General features: G+C 38.9%; 1 protein-coding gene across 1 annotated transcript in view; it reads right to left on the bottom strand.

Annotated features, from left to right (window-relative positions):
• Positions 1–16,099, bottom strand: part of LOC114654378 (A disintegrin and metalloproteinase with thrombospondin motifs 19-like) — a 221,007-nt gene that overhangs the window by 91,140 nt on the left and 113,768 nt on the right. The window contains exons 9-11 of the mRNA XM_028804882.2: positions 10,197–10,337; positions 5,501–5,651; positions 995–1,096 (exon numbers count right to left, since the gene is read on the bottom strand). Of these exons, the coding sequence (XP_028660715.1) occupies positions 995–1,096; positions 5,501–5,651; positions 10,197–10,337 (394 nt within the window). The remainder of the gene's footprint in view (positions 1–994; positions 1,097–5,500; positions 5,652–10,196; positions 10,338–16,099) is intronic.

Genomic DNA, 16,099 nt, shown 5'->3' with positions numbered 1-16,099 from the left:
GGATGAGTCTTTGCATTCATGACGTTTACACTCAGGAAGAAGCTGTTTAGAGGGGAGTATACAAAATATGCTTTTGGGTCTGAATTTCGCATGTATTTTAAACTTATTTTAATACTTATAGTCATTAAAAACTGTATGTATGGATGTTCTTGGGCCCCCTGGTAAAATGTATAATATAATATTCAACTCATACACAATGTATGACAATATAGTGAAAATACATAATTAAATTAAGACACTAAGTTCAAGAATCATAAGTGAACAAGAAATGTGTGACTCATTCAAGAATCAATTAACTTGATTCACTTGGCTGATTCATTTCACGAATCATATGAATGAGAATTGTGTGACTTATTCTTGGGTAATATTCAGTTCACAAATCAAATCAAATGAACTAATTCATGGGTAATTATTCATTTCAAAAATGAAAGTATAAGTGAAATATGTATGATATATAGTTGGAACAGTCAATGACCTACAAAAGGTGTATGCTAGAGTAAAGCTGAAAGGAAAATAATTGTTAGAAATTAGAATAATATTTTCAGAAGGTTGAGTTTTGTGTGACTAATTTGTTGATTGTACAAAGATATTTATGTGTTTGTTTAATATTATGTTCATATATTCTGTTTAAAACATATCCAATAAAAATGATACAAAACAATTAAAATATTCTAATAAAAACATGTCATTACTGTATTGTACTTGTATGATTAACGAGAGGATGTTTAATCAAAGATTTCTTGTTCCAACTAGAATAATAAGGGAAGTGAATGAGAATCATGGATCAGATGGGTGGTACTGGCATATGTGCTATAAACATCTAAATGAAAGAGGAACTGTGATGTAGCAGCAACAACTACTGCGCCACCCAGCAACTGGATGAAATGAACATTATGTCTGACATATGTGCAACTGCATTTTATAAGGGAAGCAAAGAAATAAGCTGTGCAGAAGGGGCCAAACAATGAGATTCTTGTCAAGATATAAACATTACCTTGCCAGCTTCACATTCTGTTCCATCCATGGGAGGATCCAGTTTTGTTTTACATTCTTTGTTGCCATCCACTTTACACCAGAGACCCGCACAAAGCATATGCTGTAAAATAGGAGCCAAAGTTATACTAGCACTAGAAAAGGTCGTTTTTTTTTTTTTTTACTCAAATAAAATAACCTCTGGTCATAAGTAAATACTTGTATGACAGCCCAAGTTTTCATCAAATGTGTGGGCTAAGCGACTTTGTCTTTATTCTGAGGTTTCATTTTGCTGACCTGCTGGCCCTGCTTGTGTTATTAGCGGCTAAGCGAGTTTTCTGTTTCCTCGGAGGTGCAGCCCTTACCCCAACTCCACCTCTCACTTCCGGGCCCAATAGACACACACACTTCCACGCGTAGATGTTTATATATATATATATATATATATATATATATATATATATATATATATATATATATATATATATATATATATATAAGATATATACTGTATAAACTGCTCAAAAAATTAAAGGAACACTTTTTAATCCGAGTATAGCATCAAGTCAATGAAACTTCTGGGCTATTGATCTGGTCAGTTAAGTAGCAGAGGGGGTCGTTAATCAGTTTCAGCTGCTTTGGTGTTAATGAAATTAACAACAGGTGCACTAGAGGGGCAACAATGAGACGACCCCCAAAACAGCAATGGTTTAACAGGGGGAGGCCACTGATTTTTTTTGCCACCTCATCTGTTTTATTCACTAGTTTTGCATTTGGCTATGGTCAGTGTCACTACTGGTGGCATGAGGCGATACCTGGACCCTACAGAGGTCGCACAGGTAGTCCAACTTCTCCAGGATGGCACATCAATACGTGCCATTGCCAGAAGGTTTTACTGTGTCTCCCAGCATAGTCTCAAGGGCATGGAGGAGATTCCAGGAGACAGGTGGTTACTCTAAGAGAGCTGGACAGGGCCATAGAAGGCCCTTAACCCATCAGCAGGACCGGTATCTGGTCCTTTAGGCAAGGAGGAACAGGATGAGCACTGCCAGAGCCTACAAAATTACCTCTAGCACTGGTATAAATGTCTCGGACCAAACAATCAGAAACAGACTTCATGAGGATGGCCTGAGAGCCAGACGTCCTCTAGTGGGCCCTGTCCTCACTGCCCGGCACCATGGAGCTCGATTGCCATTTGCCACAGAATACCAGAATAGGCAGGTCCACCACTAGCGCCCTGTGCTTTTCACAGATGAGAGCAGATTCACCCTGAGCACATGTAACAGATGTGAAAGGGTCTGCAGACGCCGTGGAGAACGTTATGCTGCCTGTAACATCATTCAGCATGACCAGTTTGGTGGTGGGTCAGTGATGGTCTGGGTAGGCATATCCATGGAAGGACGCACAGACCTCTACAGGTTTTTCGGGGTGTCTTTGAATTCAGCCCTCTGTAGGTTCATAATTTTCATTTCCATCAAATGATGTGGCATCCTTTCGTTTCTAACACATTACCCAGTCCATATCAGTACAGATATCCAGCATGAGTTTTTTCCCATTGAGACCTGATGTGTTTTCAAAGTGTTCCTTTAATTTTTTTCAGCAGTTTCTGTTCATTAATTTACTGATTTTTACAGCCTGATAATTCTAATGCAGGGTCACATTTAAGAGAAACTATTCCAGTAGCAAACATTGTGTACTCCAATAATAATCAAAATGCTGTTTAATTTTTAACAGTTAACTTTTCCTAATAATTTTAAATAATATTAATATAGTATTTGGTTGTAAATAATTTTACATAGAATGTATATGTTTCATTCTTCAAAGCACATTACAAACAAGACACAGAGACCTGCTTGTTCAGAAAGTTATACTTCAGCCTTCAACTTCACACTTCATGTTTGGCACAGACGTGGCACACGTATAGAGCCTGGATAGGCCTATGCACATCCTCTTTTCTCAATGGCCCACCAGTTTTATAGTTGAGCTTTTTTTTGTTATCAATAGAAAATTGCCTATATTGCTTACATTTATTTTAATACACATCTCCCTTGATTAAAATATTAATTAATTTTAAATGTACATAACAAAATTGCCAGTGTTAAATTTACCACTAAAAGAGTTCATTTAACTCTTAAAAAATATTTGGAAAGCTTATCTATGGATGGTGATTTTATGGGTTATGTCTACCTAACAAGGTTTAGAAAATCAGACTGACTTTAGATGACACCAATAACAGCCACTCACAACATGTCACATTATCAGGAGGCTATCAACTAGTAACTTGCTAAATTTGCTACTTATGTAGGTAGGTCTTGTTGGAGAGGAAATGAGATCAAGGAAAGATATGTTTGAACGATGTTGTGTAATAGTTTTAGGTCTTATTAGAGGAAGGGGACCAATAGAACTGACGAGTCTAATGCTAGCACAGAAAATTTCATTGATGCTGCAAAGGTAAGTGAAAAACCTGTCATTAGCCATGTTAATTTTAGCACTGGGTTTTGCTACCAGCAGTAATATTCAATATGCTTTAAAACTCTACAACCACAGCACGACCATATGTTGCAGGATTAACCAGATCACAGCTTCATCTGATATTTATAACCACACTCAATAGTTACTTATTCAAAGTGTCCATGTTATCTGTGTGACAAAAAAAACAACTTAAAATTTCAAACACTTGGGTGAAATTTACCCTTAACATGGTTCCATCTGTGTCTGTGTTCTTACTGAAGAACTAATTTTAAAATAACAATATGTATCCACTGTACTAATTCTTTTCACAGTTTTAATCAATTCAATCGTGTCACCTCTTAAACTCTGATTCCTTAAACTGAAAAATTCAAGGCAACATCACTGGATGAAATGATTGTGTCACCAGATTAGATGGCCCGGCACAGACTCTATAGAATGTCCAGTCGAGCTTAGGCGGCTAGTTGGCCGAGGTCTCCTGGACTTTAACCATGTCCAGCTTTGACCCAGGAAACCCCCCAAGGTTCATTATCTTCAGGGATGTTGCTAATTGGAACTTTTTTTTTCTTTTTTTTTGTCGTCAATTAGCAATAATGCAACAATTAATTAATGGACAAATATTGCTCCTTTCCATTTATGGTATTCATTTTTTACTTTGTTATAACAAATTTCTTTCTATCTTTATGTGTGCTAATTCTGTATATAGTAATTTGTACAATTTACACTTCTATTTTACCTGAGAACTTGTCACAGTGCTCTGCTCCTGCACTCAGTGAAGATCACTAAATAAAAACAAACTGAATTGAGTTGAGAGCAGGCAACCTAAAAAATAAAGAAACTGGGAGAAATGCACAAATTACCCAAAAGAAGCTGACTGGGCTTGTAGCTAAATCTGGATCCAGCTAATGTGCCATCATGCTGATCTTGTTCCACACCCCTGATTGGATGATATATTTTATATTTTTCCTTCCTGTGTGTATATATTTAAGTTTCTTTAACTTTTTAAAAGTCTGAATTCTGCCAAGATCCACAGACATCAGTTTAGATCTGTCCAGGGTGTGTCTGCTAATCTGTAATTTAGTGTCAGATAATAAAAATACAGTTGCAAAAATATTAGGCAGTGGAAAAAAGATGTTAGCCATTTCTCCCAACAGCCTGCAGGTTCTGCCACACACTGGTCAGCTCTCACTATAGCACAGGGGAACAGTTCAGCTGCAAGTCTAAAATAACGGCACCCCACGTCTGTAAGTGCACTAAAGCTCAATTTACAAATCAAATCAAAGTCAGCTGTCATGAGGAAAAAGCTTGTATAACATATCATACCTGCCGGATGGGTTCAAGCTTTTGTAAAGTAATATGTTTGCTCTCTGTGCAGAAGTTTCATGGGGCCTGCTGTGCACATGTGCAGCCCAGCAGTTGGTCAGGATGCTCATATCTGAAATACTCCTCAAAGCTAATCTCTGCCAGGTATCCACCCCTCGAATTCTGAGAAGATTTATCAGCAGCACTAAAAGGGACTACACCATCTGGGAATGCTCCCTGGATAAGTGCCTTCTACTGTTTTATATGAAAGGACAACACATTAATTATGGGATTTTGAAAAGATCTGTATATCCTTCTCTGAAGTGTACTACAGCATACCTTCTGATTAAAGTAGAAAAATGCTGGCTTCAGGTTGACGTCCCCCTGCCCCACCTCTACAGCACAAAGTCCCACTCTGCTATTACTCAATTGCTACCCTGTTCTTGTCACAGGTATATATAACATTCTAGGCACCCCACCTATCCCATATAAAAAAACAACACCCTGCTTGAATGTTTCATAGTTTCTGTAATTATAATATAAACTCAGTCCTAATTCTTGTTGCACTGACTATTTGGGCATTATGCATTGTACTGGCATTTAATGTGTCAGGCTACGGCCTTGTAAGTGAGGGCATTGACCACAGTACATAAGAGGCGCTCAGTTCTGGCAGCTCCTACAATTTTCCATTTAATGCAGTTCATATGTGGCACTTGGCAACACGTCTGCTAACCGTCTAGCAGCAATCATTCCATACCTGCATTTCCTGGCAAAAGGAAGCTTTTTGGCCAAACAAAATCTGACATTGCTCATCTGCAGTGTATGTCATTCCAGGGAGCTTGGACTGGAGAATCACTGAATTCAGACTCTGAGGATTAGTTTGCAGAAGACAACTGCTTGCCTTTGACCTGAAAGAAAGCAGCAAAAATAATGCTGAAATAAAGAGAAGCAAACCAGAGCTGGAGGTTTACTTAAAATTGTGTCTCAGTATTGAAGTCACTTTTCAAGATGTCTTTTAAGAGATTGGATTTGACTGAAGCTAATTTAGCAGAATGCAAAGCATCATCACTTGGCATACTGAGTGAAAGACTCAGCTATCAATGGCATGGTTGTTCACTGGAGCCCACTGGAACTTAAGCCAAGTTAATCAGAGGAGAGGTATTAGAAGAAGCCAGGGCTTACATGTCTGATTTTTCCTGCTGTTCTGATGCTGGCAACCCAGAATATGATCTTTGACCACCAACTGACTGCCACTCTTACCCCTGATACTTTTAAAAGCATATCAATCAACTGCAAGAGCATGTCCATAATGACGAATGAGCACTAGACAATTCGTTCTGACTGTATCATGCAAAGGGTAACATCAGCAGTGTCCTCTGGCACCTTAGTAATTCTTTAATCCATCAAAAAAGGGCTTGTGCCACCATTTTCCATTTCTCTTTTTATTTTGTTTACACTAGGTTTCTGTTTAGTGCTGCTAGGCACCAGCCAAACAAAGCTGTCTCATGTGATAGTGTTTGGCCATAGAGGTCTTAGGCTGCAGGTGCCCTCTGGATTGCCGGTGCCTTCTGTCTATAAGCTGTGCCAAACCAACAGTAGAATAGTGTATGTTATGAGCTAGAAGGGTTCATACTCATGTTAATGTCTCTAGGGGTCGCTGATTACAAACTTATATTAAATACCTAAAATGCAGCAGGTGCTCAAGGTTGTAATTGAGCTGGGAACAGATAGCAGATGGCTTAAGTGTTCATAGGTGCAGATGGAAACTTAGTTAGGCAGCAAGCCAGAGTCAAAAGAACCAAAAATAGCTGTCAGAACTGTATATCAAAAGCCAATATGAAAAATAGGAGCTTGTAGTTAAAATAATTGTCACAATACTAAGTCCTTCACAGAAGTGCCTTGTAGCTTCTACTAATTCTAAAGACAATTGGTTAGAGTTTATTTTAGTGACAGATTCAACATTCAGATGCATGCTGCTTGCACCGCCATCTTATATAGGAGGAGTGTAATGACATGGTGCATCATAATGATCTATGTGTCACATGGCAGGCAACAGGCATAACAAATATAAACAACATGACATAAAACAATAGAAACAAAATTGATGTAGGTCCTCGTTTCAAATGTTCGTTCATGTCTGAATGTGTTCCATTTCAGTACAGGACAGGTCAGGTCAGTTTGGGGAACACGCACTGGTATAACTCATTGCTGCACCCATCACATGACGAAACAGCTCGGGATGCTAGCTGGCAACCCCAGGCAGACACATGGTCCAGTCCCACCCCCTGGAAATGGCCATCTATCTGCCACAGCCAAGTGTTACGTGTTTGTCCCATTGGTCTAGTTTAGACACTTGGACTAACCTTGGGGAATTGTGCCACATGCCCGCAGTGCAGCAACAGACACTCCCTCACAATGCAGGTAATGTGCCTCATTTGGGACTCTGTGATTAACCACTTGTTTGACTCCGAATTCTCCGAAGAGACACAGTACCGAAGGAGTCCAGTCTTTGTCTCAGGTCACTGGATAGCATCCATGTCTCACAACCATATAGCAAAACTGGAAGCAACAGGACTCTAAAGACTTGGACCTTCTACTTTTAGCAAACATATAGAGAGGCACCATACACCCCTTTCCAGCAATGTCTTTATGACAGCATTGTATCAAAGCAGGACCATTCAAGAAGACGGCAGGGCCCTGAACTACAAACCATCATGTAGCACAACAGCCACCACCATATTCATTCACATCATCTATGGAACTTGCTGATAATCAATGAAGCAAAGTCAGGTCTACAGACTTAACCGCCATTATGTTTTTTAAAATTGCCAACAAAAACACAGCCTAACATACACAATACAATGAATTCAACTACTTCACACACAACTGAAGAGTTGTAAATGCATGTGAATTAACTCACAGTAGGGTAGGAGAAACTTGTTTAATTGAGCCTTTTTAGCAACAAATTGGTATGTGAAGTCCAGGATTGTAATATTTGAGCCTGCATCCTTCTCAACTGACAGTGTTTTAAGTATACGTCGTCTTTTCATTTGTACTTTTCAATCTACAGAAACTCCTTTCCTTTGAGGCAACAGTAACTGGCATTGTTAGTAAAATTCTGTAAGCCAGTTCAGTCAATGGACAGATTTTAAAAACTTAAGCACCCTACATGTTTTGATTACATAATTCTAAAACCCAGAGGTTTTAGACTGGATTTTCCTCTCCTCTTTTGTCGAAGTGCCATAGTTCAACTATTAATGGACTACTTAATGGATTATTTTGTTTTCTGTGTGTTTATACAAATCTGTATCTTTAAGTATACTAATTCTGTATTTGTTAATTTGTAAAATTAACACTTGCATTTTACCTGAGAACTTGTCATAGCACTCTCAGTGAAGGGAGCTAAACAAAGAAACTGAATTGTATTGAATTGAATTAAACAAGTACTGTAGTTAGCATTGCAGTCTGACACCTCTGAGGTCTGAAGGTCTTGAGTTCAAACCTCCATCCTGGGTACTCCCATTGCCCTGTATCCCAAATATGTGTAACCCTAAATATGTTCAGCGATGCGCACTACTGGCCGAGATTGGTCTCTGCCTTGCGCCTAGTACTGCTAGGATAGGCTCCAGCCTCCACATCTCCAAACGGTAATAATCAATTTTAAATATGGGTGAAGGTATGGATAATTCAGACTTCATTGAATAATCAACTCCTTCCATGTTGTGATGTACTTTCAGCTCTCAGTGTGCTGCTTAATGCAATTTTGCCTCTTGACATCCTCCATTATTTCAAATAATGTTAGCATTTCAAATTTGATATTTTCTTTGTTGGTCACATATGCAGTGACAGGACCACCTGGTCACCATAAATGCCATTGCCCACAGTAGCATGAGCATCAAAGCTAACATCATCTTTATTGGGTGCACATGAGTGAGACTGTCCTCCATGTTGCTTCACAAGAAACCTCTGCAAGGGCCCCCCCCCCCCCGAGTCCTGCATTTACTTCATCTCTATTTAATTCATATTTTCCTTTTTTGAACTCACAGTATATTTTAAAAGTTTTTTTATCTTTGTTTTTACTTGGTAATTGTGGTTTTTACCTTACTGGTAAAATATTTATGCATTTGTGCAAATGAAATACATCTATTATGAACATGTGTCATTTGTGTAATTAAATCTCATGCAATATTTTAAAACAGAAAGAAAAAAATATGCTGTTCTGATAATGTTTTTTTCTATTTTTATGTGATTTATTTTTTGAAAAGTAATATGGACAGTTTTTCTGGCTCAGAGTATGGATTGCAGATTAGCACTGTGTGATCGCTCCTCTGGCTCACTCCACTTTCTAATGGCACTGGCATGAACCAAACCCAGGTATGCTACCAGCCAATCTGAGGGCACACTCACTCACAATGAATCAGTTCAGAGTTGACAATTAACTAAACACACATCTACGAGGCAAAGAAAGAAACTGGCGATTTTGCCAACTGCATACATAAGAGTGACTAGGCTGGAGTTCAAAGCCAGTCTTCTGCAGTTGTGAGCCAGCAGGTCTAACTACTGAACTAAGATGCTTTCCAAGATTTTATTTTATTTAAAAAAAGATGGAAACCTTACAAAAATAACACCCCTACAATGCCAGTTCTGGTACGCACATCTTCATGTGGGTTTATGTTGCTGAACAATTTGGCTTTGAGGATGCAGCACGGAGTTTTCATCATTCTGTTCACAGCATGAACTGTTTTTCATTGTATTCAAATTTAGGATTGAAGGGCACTTTCTAAAGTAATGAAAAATGAATAAAACAAACAGAAAAGCATCAATTGCACTCACCCACTGGTATTCCATCCATCCATCTCTCTAAGTAAAAACTGATGCTGATATTTTATTTTTTCTTTTTAAAAAATGATGTCAGGATCCACAGCAAGTGCCTGGGCTTAGGGTTAGAAAAATGTGGAGTGCCCATATTTTCAGTGTGGCAAAACTTCAAATTAAAATGCCAAAGTTAACTTTATTCAAAGAGGCTTTTTGTGGCTGAAAACTATATAAATCGAACACAAGTTCTGATTGGCAAATGCAAAGTGGGGTGCCAAATTTGGACAGACTTGTTACAAGTTCATTTGTAAAGAGAAAATGACTTGTGGTCAGTCGGTTCATTACTGAAAAAATATAAAAATAATAATAAAGACATATGCAGAACGAAATGGCAAATGTGAGCTGATTTGTCACTCACACTGTCTGGCAAGACAGCCTACATCACAGTAAAATAAAAGTCTTGGCAGCCGCCAGGTACTTCTTAAGGAGAATCGCAAGCCAAACATTTCTCTGCAGAATTTATTAGCTCACTTTGTATAATTTTATGACGGAGAGTTGGAAGGTCTATATGCATTCCTTAGAAAGTTTCAGACATCTTAAAGGGAACAAGCCCAAGTGAAAAGCACTTGTCCTATTACCTGAGAAACCTTTCCACATCTTCTCTGCTGCAACGAGACCAGGAGACATCACCAAGGTTCTGTCCTTTGATCCACTCCCCAGACATGATATGGAGGCCATTTGCACATGAAGGATGGTCATTGTCATGATGGATTCCCATGCTGAATTAGGAAAAAAATAACAAGTTATAATTGTTTATATTGTATGTTTCCCATTCTCAAAGTAAATGGCGAGTAACTCTGAAGTCTAAGTAAGTGGACGGTTACAAATCTGTGTGTGGAGAATTAAGGATTAAAGCTGCATTAGTGAGCTACCATGCTTATTAGAATGGCAGGAGGCTGATATGTGACAGATTTCTATATTCAAATAAACAAAATCCTTTTTTATAACAGAATAATCTATCCTCCTAGTGTATATTTCTGCCTGTTTTTAATGTTGTCATATATATATTTACATAAAGACTAAATGAATATGCTAAAAAGGATCACTATGTATAAATAAGAAGTGCATGGCCTCTGCCTTGAAATAAGGCACACAGTCGCAGTATCAGACTGATGTAATCCCTTAAAATGATTATAAATCAGTTAGGCTCAGGTTCAGTGGCTTCCTATCTCTGGTAGTTTAAGCCTAATATGGTCACAAACTTAAGTTGCATCTGTTTATTTATTTATATCACTGACTTTAACATCATCTGAACTTAAGGCATAATCAACATAATTATACAAGCACCCACTGCAAACACACCAGACTCCACACTACACTCCTTCAGTGTGTCCTGTTGCTTCCCAGTATGTGAGCACAGCATAACTGGTTGTGCAAAACATCTTGACAAAAAATGGGTGGGCCACAGGAAAACAGCACAACCAAGGATAGTACAAGAGCAAACTCCGAAAAGCTACTGGACAATACTGTATCCGTTCCTCATAAAGAGGTAGATAAATTACATGGTCAAAAGCATGTGGACACCTGAGCATCACACCTATTGTATATAAGCTTGTTGGATATCACATTCCAAAAGCATGGGCATTAACAAGGAGTTAACAGCTTTTACTTTTCTTTCCAAAAGATCTTGGTGTGTGTCTGTGGAAATTTGTGCCCATTCAGCCAAAAGAGCATTTATGAGGTCAAGGTCTAATGTTGGGTGGGAAGATCTAGCTTGCAATTTCCATTCCAATTCATCCCAAAGGTGTTCAGTAGGGTTGAGGTGAGGGCTCTGTGAAGGCCACTTGAGTTTCTTCATGTCTTTATGGACCTGACTTTCTGCATGGGAGCACCATTATGATGGAACAAAAAAGGTTTTTCTTCAAACTGCTGTCTCAAAGTTGAAAGTGCATAATTATCTAAAATGTCTTTTAATGCAGTAGAATTTACAGGATCCTTCACGGGAATTAGAGGGGCTTAGCCCAAATCCTGAAAAAGGGCCCCAAACCATTATCCCCATTCCAATGAATTTTAGAGTAGGCACTATGGAGTTAAGAAGGTAGTGTCCTCCTGGCATCTGCAAAAGTCAGATTCCTCCATAAGACTGCCGATAGTGAAGTGTGATTTATTACTCTAGAAAATACGTTTCCATTGCTCCATAGTCCAATGGCGGTGTGTGTTATACCTCTCAGGCTGATGCTTGGCATCGAACATAGTGATCTTAGGCTTGTGTACAATTGGTCAGACATGGAAACGCATTTCATGAAGCTCCAGATGCACACTTACGGACCTGATGTTGCTTTCACAGGCAGTTTGGCACTCTATTGTGAGTGATGCAACAGTGGAGAGGTGATTTTTAGGTGGCATACACTTTGTGCCCTGCTCTGTAATTTTTGTGTGGTCTACCACTTCATGGCTGAGCTGCTATTGCTTCTTGTCGTTTCCACTTTTCAAAAATAGCACTTACAGTTCACCAGAAATTTCACGTACTATCTTGTGGAAAAGGTGGGACCTTATAACGGTGCCATGTTTAAAGACACCGAGCTCTTAAATATGACCTATTCGGCGGGCAATGTGTGTCAATAGAAATCACATGGTTATGTGCTTGATTTTATGGAACTGTTAACAATGATACACCTGAACTCAATAATATAGAGGGGTATCTGCGTGCTTTTGGCCATGTAATAAATATAAAGCAAACTTTCACCATGGCATTATGTGGCATACTGTTCCTTTTAATGATAAAAACATTAAGGGTATTTTTGCTGATTTGGTGTGTTATAAAAGGATGCCAGGTAGGGACTAACATTGCAGGCAACAGAGTTATAGGAGGATAAATTAAATATTGCAAGAGTGCTGTAGAACTTCTGCTAACAGAGTGCCAAGGAAGTAATAACTCCCATGGACAGAAAACGAATCTGGGCAATGCAGGATATGCATTATTTTATAGAGGCTCACCAATCTGATAGGTAACAGCAGGGAGGCCTGTTCCTGTATATGTGGCCTTGTTGCAATTTATCATGGAGGCCAAACTACCTGGGCATTGTGTTGCCTTTTGAGTGTGTGCCAAAGCTCCAAACAATATGGCCATCTGGCACTAGTACGGAAGAAGGCCCCAGGAGACCCAGAGGGCATTCCTGACCCCATAAGTTATTGGGGGAGTTAACCCAAAAATGGTTGTGTTAGTAGTTCAGAGGTGTGGAGAGAAGGAGAAAGAGGAATCTTACATTTTGTTTGGAAGCAAGCACAGGACCAGTGAGTCTGACCTGTATAGTAATGGCCCACAGAAGAAGTACATTTACTGTTTTCTGTTTATCTGTTACTTGTTCATAAGAGGATGGTCTTTGAACAGTTGTTTGGTGAATCTGCTTTCATACTGTACTATTCTATTTTACTGGCATTTGTATAGGGATAAAGTATGTACAAAGGAAAAACTTTAAGGTTTAAAAGAAAATTTTGCACTGTAACTTTTTATAATAAGTATTGCCTACTTGTCCTGCTGACCATATAACAGATCATAACTTGACAAAAGGAGCTTGGAATCATCTAAATTGACACATTCATTACAGGTTGGAGGCTGCAAAACAAAATAAAATTATTTACCTTAGTCCACAGACTCAGGTGGAACACTGATTGGTAGAAGGTTTGAGAGCATAGGTTGTGCCTTGCCAGGATTGGTTCAAAGGCACAAGACATGCCCATGAGAAGGGAACTGGCCCATAAACTATGAAACCCCATTGGTCCAAGGCATACATTAAGGAAGGACAAAGCCAGCAAAGATGTAGGGAACCTGCAACAGCTGGTCATCTCTCTCTCCTTCCATTGAGTCCATCCAGAGACAATTCCGGATCAAAGCCTTGTTAGCTCAGAAGCAATGTAAGACTAAAAGAGCCAGCTGTGTGCCTAGACTTCAAGAAGAGGAGCTGCAAACCATTTAGGTTGTACTGTTACAAACTGTCACTTCCATTTACTTTGCTTCTAGCACATTAAGAACCATAGTTTGCAGAATGTTTCTATAATTGAGTGAATAAACATTTGAACCTGCTTATCTGTTTTACCCTGAACATTTTGAATAAACCGCCTAAGGTCTAGAAGAGATAAAAGGAAGTATTTTAACTATAGACATAGCCAACCCTCGTCTATCCTGATGGGGGCCACAAATGGAGCCGCAGACCGCAGCTGCATCTCCATGACAGGCTGGTACGGGTGACTTAATAAGGCAAAGACACCATTGAACCTTTCCATGACAAAACAATTGCATTTCCCCAATTTCATTTCCCTTGTGTAGTTTACTTCCAATGATGACCCCTTTAAAAGTGCATTCGCATATAATGTGCAAAGAACCTATTATGATAGCCAGTGTCTGTCTGTCTGTCTGTCTTACATGAAACAACTCCCACAACCAATCCCCGCGGACCAGTTTTGTTGAAATGTGGCACATATTCTTCAAAGGAAATTTACAGAGAAAGTTAAATTTCCATCGAGATATCTTGAACATATTCCATTGTGCACAGTTTTAAAATGTCAAAATCTCATTGTAAAGCAATGGCGAATTGGTGAGCTTGTCTACCTGAAAACAAAGAAATGGTCCATGTGACTCCAACTACAAATGAGTTTACTGTTACAATTTTACCTTGACAGCGGTTACACCAACTTGTATATTTGTATGTTGTCCTCCTTGTCAGACTGCATGTAAAAGCAGAAAGCTGTCACTAGCTAATTAAGCATGTGGGGTAACTTCCACATCAGCCAGTTGTTTCCGCTGTAAATATTCCCAGCGGCCTGAGCGCAAACAGAAGAGAAGCACCGGAGGCTTTCAGTTGTAACAGGAAAGTTAAACGACTTCCATTATCATAAAAGTATAAATGAAAGCACAGAAAACCAAAGGTTATCTAGATGTAGTATGCTGTGGCACGTACAGTATGCCTCTGTGCATTGAGCAAATAAACATTTATTTAGTGTTTACCTTATGCTAAACCAACCACAAGGCACCATTATCTGCAGTGTATAATGACTCACTATTTTACTGCCGCTATAATTTATTAGGGTGTCCCGATTTCAGGCTATAAGACCCGATAAATAACTGAAGAATATTAAAATGTCCATCTAACAAAACATTACTTTGCTGACACAGGTATCCTCACAAGTAATATACAAATAATAAGGTCAAAACTCCAATGGTAAAAGCTTAAATAAGAACTTGTGCTGAATCTGAACAGCATCACGAGGACGACTAAGGGCCGGTTTATACTTCTCACTCAGAACGCGTATGTGCACTCATCATGGCTGCCACGCATTTCCAGCGTTCATTTCACATGTCCTCTGAGCGCGTCCTCATGAATTAACGTGACGTATGCACGAACTGCAGTACCACCACAAAATTGGGGGGTGCAGTGTATTCAAGTTGGAACGGGACATCAGAGTCTTTATTTACTATCAACATGTGACAGTAAGCCGCATGGCAGATCCTATAGGATCAACGTGTGTGCTTCGATGTTTGATGAATCGTTCTATGCGGTAAAGCAAATCATCAAACTTAAATGTTGACATACAAATGTATTTGTGGTGCTTTACTTCATCTATTTCTTGCCTAGGCAATACAAGCACTGCATATTTCCCATCGTAATGACACAATACATTTCAAAGGTCTCATGTACCATCTTCTGTGCTGTCTTTTTTTGTTTTTGCACCTTCATAACAGCATCAGAATGTACGGAAGTATATTTGAGCCACAGAGAAAAAAATTAGGGATGAAAAAAGGTCTATTTCGTGATTAAAGTGGAAATTTCAGCTTTAATCTTGTAGTTTACTTTGTCATTAAAACCGACCCAGTTGTTAATCACTATGTGCTTCTGGCAACCCATTGCAGCAGAAGGCAGTAATGGCCACAAAGAACACATTAAATTTATAATTTTCCAGCATTCTGGACATTTAGAATCCTTTGATTTATACTTGATATCACTTTCATGATACCACATTACCACACGGTGGAATCCTCCAGATTTACATAGAGTACTCGTGCAAGTACAAACAGTACATTGGCTGCATAGCATCCTCAGCTGTGCGCGTTCTGTCTTATGAAGTATAAAACCATCCTAAGAAGCAGACAAAAACAGAAAGCACCACTATTTATTTGTCTCCACATCAAGCACTGTTGGGTCTCCTATGCATTAATTTGTGAAAGTACTTTTTTCTGTGCCCTGATTCCTCTCTAATGAAGATGAAATAAACCAGCCATTAAACAAATGAGGATGGGCTTTATGCATGGGCATTAGTTCTATAAAAGTGTCCCAGTTTGAGAAGTTGGATATGGTCACCCAATAATTTACCACCAGAGTGCCACATTGCCCTAATGGTCAGTGGCTATAATAATGTTTGCCTTTCACTTCTGATATTCCATAATATCTGCCATGAAAGAGCAGCTTTGCAAGTCCCATTTCATGAAAATTATTACAGCCAGATATTTTCAAGCACAAAAGGAATTACAAAATGGTTTTATTTA

The sequence above is a fragment of the Erpetoichthys calabaricus genome, chromosome 7 (assembly GCF_900747795.2).
Source record: "Erpetoichthys calabaricus chromosome 7, fErpCal1.3, whole genome shotgun sequence".
In the NCBI taxonomy this organism is placed as follows: domain Eukaryota; kingdom Metazoa; phylum Chordata; class Cladistia; order Polypteriformes; family Polypteridae; genus Erpetoichthys; species Erpetoichthys calabaricus.
The sequence above is the reverse complement of the archived record's forward strand: the minus strand, read 5'-3'. Positions and strand labels throughout refer to the sequence as shown.